Source organism: Heteronotia binoei, chromosome 8 (genome assembly GCF_032191835.1).
Source record: "Heteronotia binoei isolate CCM8104 ecotype False Entrance Well chromosome 8, APGP_CSIRO_Hbin_v1, whole genome shotgun sequence".
In the NCBI taxonomy this organism is placed as follows: Eukaryota; Metazoa; Chordata; class Lepidosauria; order Squamata; family Gekkonidae; genus Heteronotia; species Heteronotia binoei.
This window is the reverse complement of record NC_083230.1, coordinates 128526369-128549879: the sequence shown is the minus strand read 5'-3', so window position 1 is coordinate 128549879 and position 23511 is coordinate 128526369. Positions and strand designations below refer to the sequence as shown.

At 51.4% G+C, this 23511-nt stretch overlaps 1 protein-coding gene across 1 annotated transcript in view; it reads left to right on the top strand.

Moving 5' to 3' along the window:
* Positions 1-23511, top strand: part of LOC132575786 (kielin/chordin-like protein) — a 70306-nt gene that overhangs the window by 33118 nt on the left and 13677 nt on the right. Inside the window, exons 10-15 of the mRNA XM_060244476.1 lie at positions 1546-1666; positions 3607-3689; positions 10471-10570; positions 15486-15574; positions 17032-17134; positions 21485-21627. Of these exons, the coding sequence (XP_060100459.1) occupies positions 1546-1666; positions 3607-3689; positions 10471-10570; positions 15486-15574; positions 17032-17134; positions 21485-21627 (639 nt within the window). The remainder of the gene's footprint in view (positions 1-1545; positions 1667-3606; positions 3690-10470; positions 10571-15485; positions 15575-17031; positions 17135-21484; positions 21628-23511) is intronic.

The following is a 23511-nucleotide window of genomic DNA, read 5'->3' as shown; positions in this document are numbered from 1 at the left end:
AGTGCCTAACAAACTTAAACCCTTCCTCCTTACACCATCGTCTCATCCACACATTGAGACTTCTAATTTGCGCCTGTCTCTCCTGCCCTGCACGTGGAACAGGTAGCACTTCCGAGAAGGCCACCTTGGAGGTCCTGGCCTTAAGTCTCCCACCTAGCAGCCTAAATTTCTCCTCCAGGACCTCACGACTGCATTTCCCCACATCGTTGGTGCCAACATGCACCATGACCACAGGCTCCTCCCCAGCACTGTCTTTCAGCCTATCTACTACACGCGTAATGTCTGCTACCTTCGCACCAGGCAGGCAAGTCACCATACGGTCAATACGCGGTTTCGCCACCCAGCTGTCTACTTGCCTAAGGATCGAATCACCAACTACCAAGACCCCCCCTCTCCCCCTGCCCAGGGATGGTTCCTTGGCGCGAAAGGATACCCGCTCACCAACCGAAGAAGAGGTCCCTTCTGAGGGCGCATTCCCCTTATCCTCAGCAAGGTGCCCTGTTCCCTCTAGACCCTCACGCTCTCTGGCAGCAACGGGGCTGCCACATTCAGAGTGGGGCTCATCTAATACGCCCCCAAGAGTCTTCCCCAATTGCCTAACTGACCGTCTCTGCTTCTCCAGGGCAGTCACCTCGGCCTCAAGGGTACGAACTCGTTCCCTGAGGACCAGGAGCTCCTTGCATCGAGCACACACCCAAGACTTCTGTCCTGTGGGCAGATAGTCATACATGTGACACTCAGTGCAAAACACTGGAAAGCCCCCACCCCCCTGCTGGCAGGTAGGTGGGGCTGAGAGGGCACTCACAGCAGCTGCCCTTTCAAGGACAGAGTCTCAGAGCGGCCTACAATCTCCTTTCCCTTCCTCCCCCACAACAGACACCCTGTGAGGTAGGTGGGGCTGAGAGGGCTCTCAGCAGCTGCCCTTTCAAGGACAGAGTCTCAGAGCAGCTCACAATCTCCTTTATCTTCCTCCCCCACAACAGACACCCTGTGAGGTGGGTGGGGTGAGAGGACTCACACAGCAGCTGCCCTTTCAAGGACAACCTCTGCCAGAGCTATGGCTGACCCAAGGCCATTCCAGCAGGTGCAAGTGGAGGAGTGGGAAATCAAACCCGGTTCTCCCAGATAAGAGTCCGCACGCTTAACCACTACACCAAACTAGCTCTCCATGACCTTGAAGAAGGGGGAGGGCTTCCAGCCAAGGGGATCCCCTGCCCACACCTGGGGATCAAAGCAAAAGCACTGTGCAAACACAAAACGAATCAACAATAATAGAATAAAGTGTCCAAATAATTTATGAAGATACCCCAAATACACAGGAAGTATATTGCACGAGGGGATGGATTCCACAACAATTTTCAGATTGGGACCTGTGCAGGGTATAATGCCATGGAAACTGCCCTTTGGATCTCCCGCTTTTTCCAGGGGGGGAGCGAACCCTGCAGTCTGGAGAGCAGCTGGAATTCCAAGCGGTCTCCAGGCCTCACCTGGAGGCTGGCAACCCTAGCTGCAACCTGACCGCCTCTTCTGTCTTCTCTTCCTCAGCTGATGTCGGACGGTGAACAGCATCTGCAGTGCTACCGCAAGCAGTGTCCCAGCCTGGTGGACTGCCCCCGGGACCAGATCCTGCCCCCTGGCCCTGGGCACTGCTGCTCCAGTTGCGCTCGTGAGTAGACCTCCCCTTACCTAGAGGGTGCTCGATAGAGTCCCGCCTAGGGTTGCCAAGTCCAATTCAAGAAATATCTGGGGACTTTGGGGGTGGAGCCAGGAGACATTGGGGGTGGAGCCAGGAGCAAGGGTGTGACAAGCATAATTGAACTCCAAGGGAGTTCTGGCCATCACATTTAAAGGGACAGCACACCTTTTCGAATGCCTTCCTTCCTTAGGAAATAATGAAGGATAGGGGCACCTTCTTTTGGGGCTCATAGAATTGGACCCCCTGGTCCAATCCTTTTGAAACTTGGGAGGTATTTTGGGGAGAGGCACTAGATGCTATACGGAAAATTTGGCACCTGTACCTCAAAAAACAGCCCCCCCAGAGCCCCTGACACCCGCGGATCAATTCCCCATCATTGCCTATGGGAATCGTTCCTGGAGGTGCATAATGGCTGTGGGGGTGGAGCTTCCCCCGCTGGCCAGCTGGCTGGGGGAGGGGGGAAGCCTGTAAAACCAGGGGATCCCCCGCTGGGACCTAGGGATTGGGAAGCCTAGTCCTGCCCCCCCCCCCCGGCCTCACTGGTGCATCAGGAACTGTCCTGCCTGCCACTCCGTGGTACAAATTTAATCTCCATATGGATTAGGGTTGCCAGGTCCTACTCAGGAAATATCTGGGGACTTTGGGGGTGGAGCAAGGAAACTTTTGGGGGGGTGGAGCCAGGAGCAATGGGGTGACAAGCACTCTTGAACTCTGAAGAGAGTTTTGGCCATCACGTTTACAGGCTTGCCACTCAAATTTTATTTTGCCTTTCCCTGACTAACATTTGCCAATTTCCCTGACCGCCATTCAAATATAACCACAAGTTCAAAAACGAGTAGGTCGTGTTGCGTTAATGCAAGGCTTAATGAAATGTTCCACGCTACAACTACCCGAGTCTCAACTGCAAAAATATTTGTCGAAGCAAGAGATTTAAGATCAGCTTCTTTCAACATTAACTGCGGCAACGTCTGCTTTGCAGTTGCACCAGAAATTACACCAAGATACCAACTTCGATTCAAGGAAACTCTGAATGCGAACCAGTAGAAACTCCCCCCCCCCCCAAAGCTGGGGAAATTTCACTTTCACTTTCTGGTTCCAGAAAGTGTAATAAGCAGATTGGCAGCAAGAAAGGAGGTGGAATTTCTGCAATCTAGAGAAGCAGACAACCCTCATTTGCAACCTTTATGCATGGGAGAGGTCAGGAAAGAGGGTGAGAAAGCTGGTACTCTGTAAACTCCAGCAGGAACAAGCAATCACATTTGCAAAATTTACTTTGCAGGGTGCTAGTTGTCTGTGAAATCCAACAGTGGCAAAACTCATTCACAACTCTGAGCTGGGTTTTAGCAGAAGACAAAATGTCCATTCCATTCACAAGCATGACCCAAAAGCATGCTTATTTTTATATGTAAAGTGCAGTACTAGCAGGTAGGGATGAAAACAGTTAGATATTTAAGGTTTGTATATTGCTAAACGTCTAAACGTGCCTTGCTTTGCAAATGCTCCAGGCAGACCTGGGAAATCATGCAGGGACAGAGCTCAACAAACACATTAGGCTGGTTGCTGGAGGTGGAGCTGGGAAAGGGCATCATTAAGTTTTGCTTGCATTCTGCTACTTCTCTATTCCAGTTGCCGCAAGAACAGATCAGGCTCTTCCAGCAGCAGGTCAAAAATCCACCACTTGAATATATTTTAATCGCCATTTCCCTGACTTCAGACCAATTTCCCTGATTTTCCCTGGCCAATTTCCATTTCCCTGACTTTCAGGAAACTGGCGACCCTGGTTTCAAGGCACCGCACCCCTTTTAAATGCTTTCCCTCCATTTGGAATCACGAAGCGTAGGGGGCACCTTCTTTGGGGGCTCTTGTTATTGCAACGGCTTCTGCTGACGGTGCCGATCCACTCTTTGCAGAGGCGCTGAGCAACTGCACTTCCGGCCTGGTGGGCAATGAGGTCCATGCCACTGACGAGCCGTGCTACACTTGCCAATGCCAGGTGAGAGAACGCCGCCGCCCCGCAAGCCAAACAGGGTGGGGGAAGAGTTGTCTGGACAGAGGGGACTCACGGCTGATCCCTGCCACTTCTCTTGAGCCCACACTTCAAGGAGGTGCAGCGTAAGGCCCTGCCATCATCCCAGTTTGTGCCTTCAGGACCGCTTTAGTGTAGTGATTAAGAGCGGCAAACTCAAATCCAGAGAGCCATGTTTGATCCCTCCCTTCCTCCTTCACATGCAGCCAGCTGGGTGATCTTGGATCAGTCACGGTTCTCTGAGAGCTCTCTTAGCTCCACATGCCCTACAGGGTGTCTGTCATGGGGAAGACGAAGAAAAGGAAGAGGGAGGAGAAGATGATGAAGATGATGATGATATTGGATTTATATCCCACCCTATACTATGAATCTCAAAGTGGCTCACAGTCTCCTTTTAACTTCCTCCCCCACAACAGACCGCCCCTGTGAGATGGGTGGGGCCGAGAGCTCTCACGGCAGCTGCCTTTTCAAGGACAACTCCTACGACAGCTATGGCTGACCCAAGGCCATTCCAGCAGCTGCAAGTGGAGGAGGGGGGAATCAAACCCAGTTCTCCCAGATAAGAGAGCTCTGGCTGACCCAAGGCCATTCCAGCAGCTGCAAGTGGAGGAGGGGGGAATCAAACCCGGTTCTCCCAGATAAGAGAGCTCTGGCTGACCCAAGGCCATTCCAGCAGCTGCAAATGGAGGAGTGGGGAATAAAAGCCAGTTCTCCCAGATAAGAGAGCTCTGGCTGACCCAAGGCCATCCCAGCAGCTGCAAGTGGAGGAGTGGGGAAACAAACCCGGTTCTCCCAGATAAGAGAGCTCAGGCTGACCCAAGGCCATTCCAGCAGGTGCAAGTGGAGGAGTGGGGAATCACACCCGGTTCTCCCAGATAAGAGAGCTAAGGCTGACCCAAGGCCATTCCAGCAGCTGTGAGTGGAGGAGTGGGGAATCAAACCTGGTTCTCCCAGATAAGAGAGTTCTGGCTGACCCAAGGCCATTCCAGCAGGTGCAAGTGGAGGAGTGGGGAATCAAACCCGGTTCTCCCAGATAAGAGAGCTCTGGCTGACCCAAGGCCATTCCAGCAGCTGCAAATGGAGGAGTGGGGAATAAAAGCCAGTTCTCCCAGATAAGAGAGCTCTGGCTGACCCAAGGCCATTCCAGCAGCTGCAAATGGAGGAGTGGGGAATAAAAGCCAGTTCTCCCAGATAAGAGAGCTCTGGCTGACCCAAGGCCATCCCAGCAGCTGCAAGTGGAGGAGTGGGGAAACAAACCCGGTTCTCCCAGATAAGAGAGCTCAGGCTGACCCAAGGCCATCCCAGCAGCTGCAAGTGGAGGAGTGGGCTGAATGTCTTCCCCTCTAACATGCTGTGGGGTCAATTTCATAACATTCCCTTACAGGAATGACTCTGCAGTTGCCCCGCTACTGATATTGACTCCATTTCCCATATTATGCTCGATTGCCAATTACACACAGAGTCTCGTGACAAACTTCTGTCCTTGTACTCTGATCTATTTAGAAGCCAATTAAGCACATTCAATATCTGCTCAATGATACTTTTACGGAAACTACTAATACGGTAGCTAAATTTTTAGCAGAAGCAGTTGTTCTTAGATATAGGCTTTTTATATGAATTGTACTTGTTTGATGAATTTTAATCACTGGAAGTGTATGCTGCAATGTATCTTTTAATACCGTTATGCCATTAGCAGGGGTGGCCAACGGTAGCTCTCCAGATGTTTTTTTTTGTCTACAGCTCCCTTCAGCCCCAGCCAGCACGGCTGATGGCTGGGTCTGATGGGAGTTGTTGGCAAAAACATCTGGAGAGCTACCGTTGGCCACCTCTGCATTAAAGGTATTTAGATTTGATTTGAAGCTGCGCCTTTAAAATCGACTAAGTTTTATTCAGAATGGAAGCTTTCGTATGAAGAAGATATTGGATTTATATCCCGCCCTCCACTCCGAAGAGTCTCAGAGCGGCTCACAATCTCCTTAACCTTCCCCTCCTCCCACAACAGACACCCTGTGAGGTGGGTGGGGCTGGAGAGGGCTCTCACAGCAGCTGCCCTTTCAAGGACAACCTCTGCCAGAGCTATGGCTGACCCAAGGCCATTCCAGCAGCTGCAAGTGGAGGAGTGGGGAATCAAACCCAGTTCTCCAAGATAAGAGTCCGCACACTTAACCACTACACCAAACTGGCTCTTAAGCAGACTTCATCAGACAAAATGGAATGGCAAGCCATCTTTAAATATAGAGAAAGTGGGCAGTGAGTTGGTACGTAGAGTCATGGGAATGTTTTTAGCAGATCAAAAGAATCACAAATTGGGGTCTGTGTTTGTTTGTTTAGTATTGTTAACTGGGCTGTTACAGCAGTGGAGGGTGATAGAAAGCAGACATGTCATAGGTCTGAATTGCCATAAATCTGGGTGTCAACTCACTGCCCACTTTCTCTATATTTAAAGATGGCTTGCCATTCCATTTTGTCTGATGAAATCTGCTTAAGAGCATACGAAAGCTGACAATCCGAATAAAACTTGGTTGGGTCTTAAAGGTGCGACTTGTCCACTGCTTTGTTCTATTGCTTCAGACCGACACAGCTGCCCTCTTGGCTCGGTCTTCCTTCAAAAGAGTTCAGATTTCAGCCCCCTCATCTCCCTTTTCAAGTTCAGAATGACGAGTGAATTCACGCACACACACACATACACACCAGCCTCAGCAAGCAGAGCAGGTGAATTTTAGAGGAAGTGTCCCCAGGAAGGGTTGCATTCGTGTTAGTTCTCGTGGCCTTTTCTTACATGCCCAAGGAAATGCTGGTTGCCACTTTGCGGTCAGGAAACAATTTTTCTCCAGGCCAGTTTGGCCAGGGATCCTAAACAATTCTCCCTCTAAGCTGTGGAGTCTTGTGAGCAAAAACTCTGCTTCATGAGCGACTGGCATTAAAGCTGTAAGGAAAGGAAAGGTCCCCTGTGCAAGCACCAGTCGTTTCCGACTCGGGTGACGTTGCTTTCGCATCGTTTTCACGGCAGACTTTTTACAGGGTGGTTTGCCCTTGCCTTCCCCAGTCATCTACACTTTCCCCCCAGCAAGCTGGGGACTCCTTTGACCGATCTTGGAAGGAGGGAAGGCTGAGTCAACCTGGAGCCGGTGACCTGAAAACCCAGCTTCCGCCGGGGATCGAACTCAGGTCATGAGCAGAGCTTAGGACTGCAGTACTGCGGCTTTAACACTCTGCACCACGGGGCTCCTAAGGTAAAGGTAGTCCCCTGTACAAGCACCAGTCATTTCCGACTCTGGGATGACGTTGCTTTCACGTTTTCACGGCAGACTTTTTACGGAGTGGTTTGCCATTGCCTTCCCTAGCCACCTACACTTTTCCCCCAGCAAACTGGGTACTCCTTTTACCAACCTCAGAAGGGTGTGAGTCAACCTCAAGCCGGCTACCTGAAAACCCAGCTTCCGTCGGGAATCGAACTCAGGTCATGAGCAGAGCTTAGGACTGCAGCTTTACCACTCTGCGCCACAGGGCTCTTTCAGCTGGAAAGGAAAGGTCCCCTGTGCAAGCACCAGTCATTCCTGACTAGGGTGACGTTGCTTTCACGTTTTCACAGCAGACTTTTTACAGGGTGGTTTGCCATTGTCTTCCCCAGTCACCTCCACTTTTCCCCCAAGCAAGCTGGGTACTCGTTTGACCGACCTCGGAAGGATGGAAGGCTGAGTCAACCTCGAGCCGGCAACCTGAAAACCCAGCTTCCGCCGGGGATCGAACTCAGGTTGTGAGCAGAACTTAGGACTGCAGTACTGCAGCGTTACCACTCTGCGCCGCGGGGCTCCTTAAAGTTGTGAGCTCCTACACAAATGAATGCGCTCTGTGGCCGTCCTTCTTGAGCGAAGACAAAAATGTGTGAGCTGGAGGACAAAGAACTGTGAGCTAGCTCACGCTAACTCAGCTTAGAGGGAATGCTGGTCCAGGACAATGTTCCCTCTAAGCTGCCGAGTCTTGTGAGCAAAAAATCTACTTTGTAAGCTAGTGGCCTTAAAGTGCTGAGCTCCTGCATCAATTAGCATGCTCTGGGCTCCTCCTTCCTGAGCTAAGACAGGAATGTGTGAGCTGGAGGCTAAGAATCTGTGAGCTAGCTCACGCTAACTCACAAAGGGGACACTGATCCTGGAGTGATTTTTGTTTTTTGGAGGGGGGGCATCTTCTGGGCATGGAGCAGGGGTCACCAAGTAGGGTTGCGAAGTCCCATCAAGAAAGATCTGGGGACTTAGGGAGGGATGGTGGCTCAGTGGTAGAGCCTCTGCTTGGGAAGCAGAAGGTCCCAGGTTCAATCCCCGGCATCTCCAACTAAAAGGGTCCAGGCAAGTAGGCATGAAAAACCTCAGCTTGAGACCCTGGAGAGCCATGAATGGGGCTGTGGCTCAGTGGTAGAGCATCTCCTCGATAAGCAGCAGGTCCCAGGTTCAATCCCCAGCATCTCCAACTCAAAACGGTCCAGGCAAGTAGGCATGAAAAACCTCAGCTTGAGACCCTGGAGAGCCATGAATGGGGCTGTGGCTCAGTGGTAGAGCATCTCCTCGATAAGCAGAAGGTCCCAGGTTCAATCCCCGGCATCTCCAACTAAAAGGGTCCAGGCAAGTAGGCATGAAAAACCTCAGCTTGAGACCCTGGAGAGCCATGAATGGGGCTGTGGCTCAGTGGTAGAGCATCTGCTCGATAAGCAGCAGGTCCCAGGTTCAATCCCCGGCATCTCCAACTCAAAACGGTCCAGGCAAGTAGGCATGAAAAACCTCAGCTTGAGACCCTGGAGAGCCATGAATGGGGCTGTGGCTCAGTGGTAGAGCATCTCCTCGATAAGCAGAAGGTCCCAGGTTCAATCCCCAGCATCTCCAACTAAAAGGGTCCAGGCAAGTAGGCATGAAAAACCTCAGCTTGAGACCCTGGAGAGCCATGAATGGGGCTGTGGCTCAGTGGTAGAGCATCTCCTCGATAAGCAGAAGGTCCCAGGTTCAATCCCCAGCATCTCCAACTAAAAGGGTCCAGGCAAGTAGGCGTGAAAAACCTCAGCTTGAGACCCTGGAGAGCCATGAATGGGGCTGTGGCTCAGTGGTAGAGCATCTGCTTGGTAAGCAGAAGGTCCCAGGTTCAATCCCCGGCATCTCCAACTCAAAAGGGTCCAGGCAAGTAGGCGTGAAAAACCTCAGCTTGAGACCCTGGAGAGCCATGAATGGGGCTGTGGCTCAGTGGTAGAGCATCTGCTTGGTAAGCAGAAGGTCCCAGGTTCAATCCCCGGCATCTCCAACTCAAAAGGGTCCAGGCAAGTAGGCGTGAAAAACCTCAGCTTGAGACCCTGGAGAGCCATGAATGGGGCTGTGGCTCAGTGGTAGAGCATCTGCTTGGTAAGCAGAAGGTCCCAGGTTCAATCCCCGGCATCTCCAACTCAAAAGGGTCCAGGCAAGTAGGCGTGAAAAACCTCAGCTTGAGACCCTGGAGAGCCATGAATGGGGCTGTGGCTCAGTGGTAGAGCATCTGCTTGGGAAGCAGAAGGTCCCAGGTTCAATCCCCGGCATCTCCAACTCAAAAGGGTCCAGGCAAGTAGGCGTGAAAAACCTCAGCTTGAGACCCTGGAGAGCCATGAATGGGGCTGTGGCTCAGTGGTAGAGCATCTGCTTGGGAAGCAGAAGGTCCCAGGTTCAATCCCCGGCATCTCCAACTAAAAAGGGTCCAGGCATATAGGCATGAAAAACCTCACTTTGGACCCTGGAGATCCACTGCCGGTCAGGGGGGGGGATGGTGGCTCAGTGGTAGAGCACCTCCTTGGTAAGCAGAATGCCCCAGGTTCAATCCCCGGCATCTCCAAAAAGGGTCCAGGCAAGTAGGTGTGAAAAACCTCAGCTTGAGACCGTGGAGAGCCGCTGCCAGTCTGAGTAGACAAGAGTGACTTTGATGGACCGAGGGGGGTCTGATTCAGTAGAAGGCAGCTTCATATGTTCATATGACTTTGGGGGGTGGAGCTGGGAGCAAGGATGTGACGAACAGAATTGAACTCCAAAGGGAATACTTGCCATCACATTGAGAGGGACCGCACACCTTTTCAATGCCTTCCTTCCATAGGAAATAATGGCTAGGGGCGCCTTTTTGGGGGGCTCACAGAATTGGACCCCTTCGTCCAATCATTTTGAAACTTGAGGGATATTTTGGGGGAGAGCCACTGGATGATATACTGAAAATTTGGTGCCTCTACCTCAAAAAACAGCCCCCCCCCCCCCCGGAGCCCCAGATACCCGCAGATCAATTCTCCATTATTTTCTATGGGAATGTCTCCATAGGGCATAACGGAGTGCCCAGCAGACATTTCCCTCCCCTTCCCCCCCTGCTTTCTGATGACCCTGAAGCGGGGGGAGGGCCTCCAAACTTGGAGATCCCCTTCCCCCACCTGGGGATTGGCAACCCTATCACCGGGGATGTATGTTTGTGTGGTGAAGGTGTTTGTGAATTCCCTGCAGAGAGAGAGAGAGAGAGAGAGCAGGGGGTTGAACTTGATGACTCTGGAGGTCCCGTCCAATTCCATGATTCTAGGATTCTAACCTGAATCTGGCAACTTTATCTCCCCGTTCTACGCTGGTGACCAAGGGGGGACCTGTCCACCTTCTTTTGTCCCCCGAAAAGGCTCCCCGGGTGGCTGTCCCCTGAGCTGCACACGGCTCTCACTTCCCCATCCTCTTGCGAGGCTGTCTCAGCCCAGGTGTGTCTGTTTTCTTTGCAGGATCTGACCTGGGTTTGTGTGCACCAGGGATGCCCGCTTCTGAGTTGCCCCACGGCCGAGCAGTTCACACCTCACGGTTCCTGCTGCCCCATCTGTGACGGTGACGTATCCTCCCCCCCGCCCTCCCCCACCCTTTATTCTTCTTTGAACTCCTTTCTGCATCCGGTCCTAGCTCAACCAAACCTATTCTGAGCACCTCTCCAGTGCGGAAGGGCCTTTCCAACCTCCGAGAGCTGTGAGCACCCATACGAGTGGGGATGCCAGAAGCTCCGGTAGGGCAGGGGGCCCCTACTTCTCCACTGGGGGTCAGCTGGCTGACGGGGAGGATCACCCCCAAAACAAGGCCAGGTGCCCATAAAAATACTGTAAAAAAAAAAAACCCAAGGGCGGAACACCCACCATTTCAGCAACGTGCATACGTACAGGACTTTTGTTGTAGAAAATGCCCAGCAGGAACTCATTTGCCTATTAGGCCACACCCCTTGATGCTACCATTGTTCCACACAGGGCTTTTTTGTAGAAAAAGCTCAGCAGGAACTCATTTGCATGTTAGGCCACACCCCTGATAGCGCCATTGTTTCACGCAGGGCTTTTTGTGGGAAAGGCTCAGCGGGGAACTCATTTGCATATTAGGCCACACCCCCTAGTGTAACCATTGTTTCACACAGGGCTTTTTTTGTAGAAAATGCCCAGCAGGAACTCATTTGCATATTAGGCCACACTCTTGACACCAAGCTAGCCGGAACTGCGTTCCTGCGCATTCCTACTTTTTAAAAACCCCTGCCTATGTAATTCCGATGTGACCTAGAAGTGACACAGGCACATGGGGCAAAGCTTTGGAGGTTGGCCAAAAACTCTCTGGTAGAAGCTCATTCTACCACAGAGTTTTTGCCCAAAAACCAGAGTGTCATTTCTGGGTCCCACTGGAAGTCACAGGGGCTGAAACTTCCAGCTCCCAGTAAGCTCACCCCACCCCCTGCAGAGAAGGGGCCCTGACTTTGAGCGTATTGACCCTGGGCTCCGTGGCACCCACTGACACCTTTCTTGGTGCCCATGAAGTACTTTCAAATAAATGGGTGGGGCCAAGTAGGGCTTTTTTCCTGCAAGACTCTTGACTGGCCGTTGGAGATTTGATTGGCTGCACAGATTTTCTTTGGCAGCAAATGCCACCCCAGCAGATGGATTGTCAGTTTGTGACTGAAGTTGTGGCAGCCATTTTGTGGCTGACTCCTCCTCCTCCTGTGGAAGCCATTATGTGTCAGCGGCCATTTTGTGATGGGCTCCACCTCCTGCAGCAGTAGAGTTGATGATGTCGTCAAGAAGTGACATCATCAATATGGCGGCGCCCGTGCGGGGTCACTCTAGGCGTTTCCAGGAAACTCTATGGTTTTCCCGGACGCTCTAGCCATTTGGGAGGTTAAAACTCTATGGTGCAAAAGTACCATAGAGTTTTTTTTTTTAACTTTAAACATTTTATTAAGGCATAAAAGTAGCTTACAATCCATAGCGCAAGAAATTTACCGTCAAGATTAACAGAAATAACATCGTAAGCTTAATAGACAGAATACAGAGCAAAAACGACCTTTAAAAACAAAATACAAACTGAAGGTAATAATAATTATAATAACACAGTATTTGAAAATAAAATAAGATCAGGGAAAGGAAAAAGGAAGATATAATACACTTTAAATAACTTGAAATTAACTTGTTAAGAGACTTTTATAGCAAAAGGAAATCCTTATACATTTTATTTTTAGAATAAGAGTTAGCATAAAATGGATCGGTGTCAAGCTTTTCTAGAATGGGAAGCCAAGTTGCCAGATATTTAGCGTAGGCTTGGTGTGGGTCTTTGTGGTCTATGGCTGCCTGAATTTTATCCATTACAATGTGTTCCCAGACTTTAAGTAGCCAGTTGTCAGGTGTCAAATTCAATGAGTTTTTCCAGGACTGCGCAATCGTGGTTTTAGCAGCTGTCAGGAGTTTAACTATCAAGGATTTTTTAGAAGATGAAAGACGGGTATTGGACCAATGATTGAGAAGTATCCTTGTTGGTTCATCTGGGATCAAGACCCCAGTTAGGGAGGAGAGATGGGCACAAATTGAGGTCCAGAATGGTCTGATTTTGGGGCAGTCCCACCAGCAGTGAAAATAAGAGGCTTTGAGCCCACAGTTTCTCCAGCAGTCTGAAAAGCCTAACTGGGTCATATGGGAGAACTGGTTAGGAGTAAGGTACCAACGTGCTATCAATTTAAAGTTTTGTTGAGATATATTTATAATGGTAGATTGTAGGGCATCACTAGCCCATATAGAGTCCCATTGGTCGGGAGAAAGGATGATGCCACAGTCTTTATGCCATTGGGTGGTGTAAGAGGGTAAGGTTGCTTCGAGTTTAGACAATAGGATTCGATACAGCCGTGAAATGAGACTTTTAGGCGTTCTCTCTTCGTGAAAATGAAGAACCAGATGTTCGTAGTCAGATGAAGGGCGAGAAAATGAAGAGATCACTTTAGGGTCCTGAAGAAAGTGCCTGATTTGAAAGTATTCAAACCAAGGTGCTGGCTTAGTCAAAACTTGGTCTAGATCATTTTTAGGTAGAAGTTGTTTAGAAGATTAAAGAAGATTAAAGAAAAAAACTTTTGAGGAGTCTCTCCAGACCTTGAAAGAAAAGGGTAGTTGGGCAGGAAGGAAATATTTTTGTCCTATAAAAGATGAGATAGTAGAGAGTCCTGGAGCCAGAAAATGATGCTCCGAATCCCATACTGACAAGAGCGCCCTGAGGAATGGGTTCATGAATTGCCACGGTGGGCGTTCATTTTTCTTGAGCCATAATAGTTCGTAGTATTTCAGTGGGGTAAAGTGAGCTTCCTCTATGGGCGTCCACGGCGGCGGGGGATGTTGGTACAATATTTTGGTCATCTGGGATAAAATAGTAGCTTTATAATACTTCATAGAGTTTTTAACCTCCCAAATGGCTAGAGCGTCCAGGAAAACCATAGTTCTCCTGGAACCGCCTAGAGCGGCCCCGCACGGGCGGCACCATTTTGATGACGTCACTTCTGGGTGATGTCATTGCAGGGAGAGATTCTCCCCACCAGCCTGATGTGGGCCGACAGGTTGAGAACCTCCTGGGTGGGAAATTCCCCGCCCGGATCATGGGGTTGCCAACCCTATGTGGCAGCTTTTTTGTAGCTGTGCCCACCATGTGTCAGTCTCCCAAAGATTCCCACAGGCTCAAAATGTTTGGGGCCCCTGCTGTGAGCTGTGGTTGTCACCAAAGAAGGTCAAGATTTTCTCACACCCCCATGCCGAATCCCAGACCCCAGGACCTTGAACTTTGCACCAGATTTCTGCCAGACAAGACCCCCTTAAATGGGGGTGAGGGTAATTTCAGGCCCTGTTCCATCTGTAGATTGGCATAACTTCCTGAGTCTGTGACCCAAGAGAGACTGGAAGCTCAATGAAATCTCACTCAATGCAATTGCTGAGCAGTCAGATTGGAACGGATAAAAGTCCTTCTTCGCCCAAAGGGTGATTAACATGTGGAATTCACTGCCACAGGAAGTGATGGCAGCTACAAGCATAGCCAGCTTCAAGAGGGGACTGGATAAACGTCTGGAGGAGAGGTCCATCAGTGCCTCTTAGCCACAGCATATTATTGGACCTGTCTGGGACAGTGATGCTGTGTATTCTTGGTGCTTGGGAGGGCTTCTAGTGTCCTGGCCGCACTGATGGACCTCCTGAGGGCCCCAACACTGTGTGACACAAAGTGTTGGACTGGATGGGCCATAGGCCTGATCCATCATAGCTTCTCTTCTGTTCTTATGTGACACAGAGTGTTGCACTGGATGGGCCATTGGCCTGATCCAACATGGCTTCTCTTCTGTTCTTATGTGACACAGAGTGTTGGACTGGATGGGCCATTGGCCTGATCCAACATGGCTGCTCTTCTGTTCTTATGTGACACAGAGTGTTGGACTGGTTGGGCCATTGGCCTGATCCATCATAGCTTCTCTTCTGTTCTTATGTGACACAGAGTGTTGCACTGGATGGGCCATTGGCCTGATCCAACATGGCTTCTCTTCTGTTCTTATGTGACACAGAGTGTTGGACTGGATGGGCCATTGGCCTGATCCAACATGGCTGCTCTTCTGTGACACAGAGTGTTGGACTGGAGGGGCCACTGGCCTGATCCAACATGGCTGCTCTTCTGTTCTTATGTGACTCAGAGTGTTGGACTGGATGGGCCATTGGCATGATCCAACATGGCTGCTCTTCTGTTCTTATGTGACTCAGAGTGTTGGACTGGAGGGGCCACTGGCCTGATCCAACATGGCTTCTCTTATGTTCTTATGTGACCCAGAGTGTTGGACTGGAGGGGCCATTGGCCTGATCCAACATGGCTGCTCTTCTGTTCTTATGTGACTCAGAGTGTTGGACTGGAAGGGCCACTGGCCTGATCCAACATGGCTGTTCTTATGTGACTCAGAGTGTTGGACTGGATGGGCCATTGGCCTGATCCAACATGGCTGCTCTTCTGTTCTTATGTGACTCAGAGTGTTGGACTGGAGGGGCCACTGGCCTGATCCAACATGGCTGCTCTTCTGTTCTTATGTGACTCAGAGTGTTGGACTGGATGGGCCACTGGCCTGATCCAACATGGCTGCTCTTCTGTTCTTATGTGACTCAGAGTGTTGGACTGGAGGGGCCACTGGCCTGATCCAACATGGCTTCTCTTATGTTCTTATGTGACTCAGAGTGTTGGACTGGAGGGGCCACTGGCCTGATCCAACATGGCTGCTCTTCTGTTCTTATGTGACTCAGAGTGTTGGACTGGATGGGCCATTGGCCTGATCCAACATGGCTTCTCTTATGTCCTTATGTGACCCAGAGTGTTGGACTGGAGGGGCCATTGGCTTGATCCAACATGGCTGCTGTTCTGTTCTTATGTGACACAGAGTGTTGGACTGGAGGGGCCACTGGCCTGACCCAACATGGCTGCTCTTATGTTCTTGCAGAATGTGTGATCGAAGTTGACGGGCGACACGTGTCTGACGGAGAGACCTGGAGGGACAGCGCTGACGACTGCGTCACCTGCTCATGCAGTGTAAGACCTAGGAGGGTTCCCTCACAAGCCCTCACCTCCCCAAGCCAGAAGGAGGAGCGTTTTCCTGGTAGAATCCTAGAGTTGGAAGGGACCTCCAGGGTCATCTAGTCCAACCCCCTGCACAAGGCCAGAACTTCACAAATCTCCCCCCCCCCCGCTCCCTATGCACAGCCGCAGTGACCCCCTGCTCCATGCCCTGAATATGGCAACAAAATAAAAATGGACAAATGAAGTAATGGGGGAGGGTGCCTGTGTTTCTTGCGGTTTGGGGGTGCCAGGTTGGAGGGGAAGGGGGCGGGGGGGCTGTCCTAACCAAGCTCCGCCTCGCGGCTCCCATTTACCCACAGCCCAGTTCTGACTAGGATGATTCAAGGGTTGGAACCCTTTCCCTATGAAGAAAGGTTCAAACGCTTGGGGCTCTTTAGCTTGGAGAAATGTCAACTGCGGGGTGACATGAGAGAGGTTTTAAAAATTATTCATTGGATGGAGAAGGTAGAGAAAGAAGTCCTTTTCTCCCTTTCTCACAATACAAGAACTCGTGGGCACTCCTTGAAATTGCTGAGCAGTCGGGTTAGAACAGATAAAAGGAAGTCCTTCTTCACCCAAAGGGTGATTGACACATGGAATTCACTGCCACAGGGGGGGGGGGGTGGCGGTTACAGGCATAGACAGCTTCAAGAGGAGATTGGATAAGCATATGGAGCAGAGGTCCATCGGTGGCTATTAGCCACAGGGTATTGATGGAACTCTCTTTCTGGGGCAAGTGATGCTCTGTATCCTTGGTCCTTTAACGGGGGCAACACTGGGAGGGCTTCTGCTGCCCTGGCTCCACTGGTGGACCTCCTAATGGCCCCCTGGGTTTATGCCACTGTATGATGCAGAATGTTGGACTGGGTGGGCCCATGGCCTGGTCCAACATGGCTTCTCTTATGTTCTTATGTCTGGGGCTGTGATGCTCTGTATTCTTGGTGCTTGGGGGGCGAGAGTAGGAGGGCTTCTGGAGTTCTGGCCCTGCTTGTGGACCTCCTGATTGCCCCTGGGTTTTGGCCATTGAATGATACAGAGCGTTGGACTGGTTGGGCTGTTGGCTTGATCCAACATGGCTTCTCTCATGTTCTTATTTCTAGGGCAGTGATGCTCTATATTCTTGGTGCTTGGGGGGCAAGGGTGGGAGGACTTCTGAAGTTCTGGCCGCACTGGTGGACCTCCTGAAGGCACCTGGGGTTTAGCCACTGTGTGACAGAGTGTTGGACTGGATGGGCCATTGGCCTGATCCAACATGGCTTCTCTTTTGTTCTTATGTGACACAGAGTGTTGGACTGGATGGGCCATTGACCTGATCCAACATGGCTTCTCTTATGTTCTTCTGTGACACAGAGTGCTGGACTGGAGGGGCCTTTAGCCTGATCCAACATGGCTTCTCTTATGTTCTTATGAAATCTCTCTCTTTGTCTCAGCTGGGGCACATTGAGTGCCACATCCAGGAATGTGTGCCGGTGGTGTGCCAGGATGGGCAGCTGAAAGTGCAGACGCCAGGACACTGCTGTGCCCAGTGCCAAGGTACGATCAGAAACCCCATGGCGGAGCCGGTCAGGTGACACAAACTTGCCAAGTGCGAGAGGGTTGGAAGCAGAGCCTTCTCGGGGGTGTCCCCCCCTCACTGTTGGCCAGACAGAGGCTCCAGCTCAGGCGTGTCAAACTCATTTTGTTACGAGGGCTGAATCTGACATAAATGAGACTTTATCAGGCCGGGCCATGTCGGGCTGAGCCATGTGTGTTCCTATTTAAGTTTAGATAGCAGAGATAGAAACTTTATAAAGGACACAGACAAATATAATTAAAGATTTTTTTAAAAAAACCCAAAACCTTAAAACATGCTTAAAACATTAGCACTCGTTGGCTTTAAGGTGCTTTCTTTGTATTTCTCCCATGGAATCCAGGAAACTGGGCAAAGGAAGCTCTGGCTCTTTCCTTCCTTCCCCAGGGGGCCAGGAGGGGGAGGAGCCTCAGCCAATAGAAGGAAGAGAGGCTTGGCTCAGTAGCTCTGCTGTGCAATTGAGAGAACCTGGCAAAGCAAGCTGTTCCCCCCCTTCCTCCCCAAGGGAGGATCCTCAGCCAGTGGAGAATATAGAGGCTTTGCTCTGTAGCTCCTGTGCGATTGAGCAAGCCTGGCAAAGCAAACTGTGATGCAGAAGGAAGCAAGAGAGGGAGAAGGAAGCAGACGACAGCCAGTTGCTCGGGGGTATGATAGGAGCCCTCCGGGGACCTGATTCAGCCCCCGGGCTGCATGTTTGACTCCCCTGCTCTAACTAATCGCAGGTTCCAATCCCAGCTCATCCCCTGTGGGTTCTCAGCAGAGCCTACCTCACAGGGGCGTTGTCAGGAGAGAAGGCAGGAAGAGATAGTTCCCCTGGATGCCTCAAAGGGAGGAGGAGAGAAAAGCGTATTAGATCAGCAGCCTGCCTGTTTCACCCGCAGTTGCTTCCAAGATGGGGTGACTTCCACGTAGGGTCACCAGCAGGTCTGGTGGAAAGCATCTCGTCAGTTTAAGAGAGGCTTCAGCGGCCCCGTGGCGCAGAGCGGTGAAGCAGCTGTACTGCAGTACTGTGGTCGGAACTCTCTGCTCACGACCTGAGTTCGATCCCCGGCGGAAGCTGGGTTTTCAGGTAGCCGGCTCCAGGTTGACTCGGCCTTCCATCCTTCCGAGGTCGGTCAAATGAGTCCCCAGCTTGCTGGGGGGAAAGTGTAGACGACTGGGGAAGACAATGGCAAACCACCCTGTAAAATGTCTGCAGTGAAAACATGAAAGCAATGTCACCCCAGAGTCGGAAACGACCGGTGCTTGCACAGGGGACCTTTCCTTTCCTTTCCAGCTGAAAAAGCCCCACCGCACAGAGCGTTAAAGCTGCAGTACTGCAGTCCAAGCTCTGCTCACGACCTGAGTTCGATCCCCGGCGGAAGCTGAGTTCTCAGGTAGCCGGCTCGAGGTTGAGTCAGCCTTCCCTCCTTCCAAGGTCGGTCAAAGGAGTCCCCAGCTTGCTGGGGGGAAAGTGTAAAAGACTGGGGAAGGCAATGACAAACCACCCCGTAAAAAGTCAGCCGTGAAAACGTTGTGAAAGCAATGTCACCCCAGAGTCGGAAACGACTGGTGCTTGCACAGGGGACCGTTCCTTTCAGGGGTAAAAACGAGCAGGTGAAGCTTCTTGTGGCATGGAAAGAAAAGAATCATAGAACTGGAAGGGCCATCGAGTCCAACCCTCTGCTCAGTGCAGGATCAGCCTAGAGCAGGGGTGTCAAACATGCAGCCCGGGGGCCGAATCAGGCCCCCAGAGGGCTGCTATCAGGCCCCCGAGCAACTGGCTGTCATCTGCTTCCTTCTCCCTCTCTCTTGCTTCCTTCTGCATCACAGCTTGCTTTGGCAGGCTTGCTCAATCACGCAGGAGCTGCAGAGCAAAGCTCCTCCCCTGAGGTGGAAGGAGGGGAAGGAGAGCTTCGTTTATTATTATATTATTATTATTATTGCCAGACTCTCTCAGTTGCCTCTCTTCCTTCTGTTGGCTGAGGCTCGACAAGCCAGTGAGGTGGATTAGGCTGAGTGCCTGTGTCTGGTCTGTGTCCTTTATAACGTTTATGCCTCCCCCCACTACCTGGCATTACGTTTTATAACACGCATGGCCCCGGCCCAAAAAAGTCACATTTATGTCAGATCCGGCCCTCAAAACAAATGAGTTTGACACCCTCTGGCTTAGAGCATCCCTGCCAAGCTGCATGGTCTTTCAAACAGTGTTTGAAAGGTGTTTGAAACAGTGAGGGAAAGCTCACCGTTTCCCCTGGTAGCTGATTCCACTGACAGTGCAATCATGGTCACCGAGTTCTTTCTCTCTTTACTGAATGCACACCGAAGTTTGTCGGAGATATTTGGTTCATGTACCCAGGGGTTGTTTTTTTTTAGGAGCTCATTTGCATATTAGGCCACACACCCCTGATGTAGCGAATCCTCCAAGAGCTTACAGTAAGCCCTGGAAGAAGAGCCCTGTAAGGAATTCTAGCAGGACCTCCTTTGCCTATTAGGCCACACCCCCTGATGCAGCCAATCCTCCTGAAGCTTCCAGCAGGCCCTGTACGAAGAGCCCTGTAAGGAATTCTAGCAGGACCTCCTTTGCATATTAGGCCACACCCCCTGGATGCAGCCAATCCTCCAAGAGCTTCCAGCAGGCCCTGTGCAAAGAGCCCTGTAAGGAATTCTAGCAGGACCTCCTTTGCCTATTAGGCCACACCCCCCTGATGCAGCCAATCCTCCAAGAGCTTATAGTAAGCCCTTGAAGAAGAGCCCTGTAAGGAATTCTAGCAGGACCTCCTTTGCCTATTAGGCCACACACCCCTGAGGCAGCCAATCCTCCTGGAGCTTACAGTAAGCCCTGGAAGAAGAGCCCTGGAAGCTCTTGGAGGATTGGCTACGTCGTAGCATTGGAAAAAGTGCAGAAAAGGGCAACTGGAATGATTCAAGGGTTGGAACCCTTTCCCTAGGAAGAAAGGCTAAAACGCTCGGGGCTCTTTAGCTTGGAGGAACGTCGACTGCGGGGAGACATGAGAGAAGTTGACAAGATGATGCATGGGATGGAGAAAGTAGAGAAAGAAGTCCTTTTCTCCCTTTCTCACAATACAAGAAATCGCGGGCATTCGATGAAATTGCTGAGCAGTCGGGTTAGAACGGATAAAAGGAAGTCCTTCACCCAAAGGGTGATTAACATGTGGAATTCACTGCCACAGGAGGTGGTGATGGCTACAACCATAGCTTCCAAACGGGATTGGATAAACATATAGAGCAGAGGTCCATCCGTGGCTATTAGCCACAGTGTATTGTTGGAACTCTCTGTCTGGGGCAGTGATGCTCTGCATTCTTGGTGTTTGGGGAGGGCACAATGGGAGGGCTTCTAGTGTTCTGGCCCCACTGGTGAACCTCCTGATGGCACCTGGGTTTTTTGGCCACTGTGTGACACAGAGTGTTGGACTAGATGGGCCATTGGCCTGATCCAACATGGCTTCTCTTATGTGACACAGAGTGTTGGACTGGATGGGCCATTGGCCTGATCCAACATGGCTTCTCTTATGTTCTTCTGTGACACAGAGTGTTGGACTGGAGGGGCCATTGGCCTGATCCAAAATGGCTTCTCTTATGTTCTTCTGTGACAGAGTGTTGGACTGGATGGGCCATTGGCCTGATCCAACAGGGCTTCTCTTATGTTCTTATGTGACACAGAGTGTTGGATTGGATGGGCCATTGGCCTGATCCAACATGGCTTCTCTTATGTTCCTCTGTGACACATAGTGTTGGACTGGATGGGCCATTGGCCTGATCCAACAGGGCTTCTTTTATGTTCTTATGTGACACAGAGTGTTGGACTGGATGGGCCATTGGCCTGATCCAACAGGGCTTCTCTTACGTTCTTATGTGACACAGAGTGTTGGACTGGATGGGCCATTGGCCTGATCCAACATGGCTTCTCTTATGTTCTTCTGTGACACAGAGTGTTGGACTGGATGGGCCATTGGCCTGATCCAACATGGCTTCTCTTATGTTCTTATGTGACACAGAGTGTTGGACTGGATGGGCCATTGGCCTGATCCAACAGGGCTTCTCTTATGTTCTTATGTGACTCAGAGTGTTGGACTGGATGGGCCATTGGCCTGATCCAACAGGGCTTCTCTTATGTTCTTATGTGACTCAGAGTGTTGGACTGGATGGGCCATTGGACTGATCCAACATGGCTTCTCTTACGTTCTTACATCAAGACATGCAGAGTGGTTCACTCTAACAAGGTTTCCACCCACTCAGCCATTCTCCTTGTCTGAAAGCCCGGCGGGGTGTGTCCAAGTAGCCGGTAACCCGTGGCCTCCTCTCCTTCCCAGATCCCAGCATCAGCTGCTCCCACCTGGGCCGCACCTTTCAGGCCAACGAGCAGTGGCAGGTGGACGAATGCACGGCCTGCACCTGTGTCTCCGGGGAGGCCCACTGCCGCAGCAAGCGCTGCCCTCCGGTTGCCTGCGCAGCGGTGAGTGGAAGGCATCCAGCTGAGGGGGAAGAGGGAAGCGAAGCCCGGGAAGGATCCAGGCAAGGAACAGGGTTTGAGTCTTGGCTTGGGGGTGGACGTTCTAAGGAAGACCCCCGTCACAGTGGCTCTGCCTTGGACCTTTGCTTTCTCATTTATAGAGTTTATATCTCCGCTACCCAGCATTACATTTGATGACACACACCGCTCGGCCCCACAAGGTCCCACTTACGTCAGATCCGGCCCTCTTGGAGAGCCAGTTTGGTGTAGTGGTTAAGTGCGCGGACTCTTATCTGCGAGAACCAGGTTTGATTCCCCACTCCTCCACTTGCACCTGCTAGAATGGCCTTGGGTCAGCCAGAGCTCTCTTATCTGGGAGAACCGGGTTTGATTCCCCACTCCTCCGCTTGCAGCTGCTGGAATGGCCTTGGGTCAGCCATAGCTCTCTTATCTGGGAGAGCCGGGTTGGATTCCCCACTCCTCCACTTGCAGCTGCTGGAATGGCCTTGGGTCAACCAGAGCTCTCTTATCTGGGAGAACCGGGTTTGATTCCCCACTCCTCCACTTGCAGCTGCTGGAATGGCCTTGGGTCAGCCTGAGCTCTCTTATCTGGGAGAACCAGGTTTGATTCCCCACTCCTCCACTTGCAGCTGCTGGAATGGCCTTGGGTCAGCCAGAGCTCTCTTATCTGGGAGAACCGGGTTTGATTCCCCACTCCTGCACTTGCAGCTGCTGGAATGGCCTTGGGTCGGCCAAAGCTCTTTTATCTGGGAGAACCGGGTTTGATTCCCCACTCCTCAACTTGCAGCTGCTGGAATGGCCTTGGGTCAGCCAGAGCTCTCTTATCTGGGAGAACCGGGTTTGATTCCCCACTCCTCCACTTGCAGCTGCTGGAATGGCCTTGGGTCAGCCATAGCTCTCTTATCTGGGAGAGCCGGGTTGGATTCCCCACTCCTCCACTTGCAGCTGCTGGAATGGCCTTGGGTCAGCCAGAGCTCTCTTATCTGGGAGAACCGGGTTTGATTCCCCACTCCTCCACTTGCAGCTGCTGGAATGGCCTTGGGTCAGCCATAGCTCTGGCAGAGGTTGTCCTTGAAAGGGCAGCCGCTGTGAGAGCCCTCTCCAGCCCCACCCACCTCACGGGGTGTCTGTTGTGGGGGAGGAAGGGAATGGAGATTGTGAGCCACTCTTCAGAGACTCTTCGGAGTGGAGGGCAGGATATAAATCCAATATCATCTTCTTCTTCTTCTTCGTAACTGTTGGAAATTTTTTTATGAGGGGAATTATTTAAACTTTTCAAGACAGTTCAATGGACCACTAGATCACAAAAGAGTTTCTGAGATCTTTCATATTGAAAAGATATATATTTTATTTCTAAAGGGATAGGGACATTGGGATGAAAATAATAACACTATAGACTACATCCTTTAAGCCAGGGATCCCCAACACCCGCGTGGTGGACCGATACCGGTCCGCAGCCTGTTAGCAACCGGTCCACGCAGCCTGTGGCACCGCGCAACCGGTCCACGCAGCCCCCTGTGGCGCCACGCAGCTGTTGCCCCCCACTCCGTAGTGCCTCTTCCTCCCTCAGTTTTTACAATTTTAAGGCTCCGGCAGGGGTGATAAAGCTGCCTCCTGGCCTCTTGAAAGGCTGACCTCCCCCCACAACCAATCAACTGATCGGCAGGGAAAACCACAATAGCAGCAGCCAGCAACCCGCTGAAAAATCTGTGCCACTCTTGCTTCCTCCCCACTTCCTTCCCATGCAGAAAAGTCCTTCTTTCTCTGCCTTCTCTATCCCAGGCCAAGGGCAGTGCATCCTTTTTAACAGGTCACTGGCCGCTGCTGCTGCGGTTTTTCCCGCAGATCAGCTGATCGGCAGGGGTG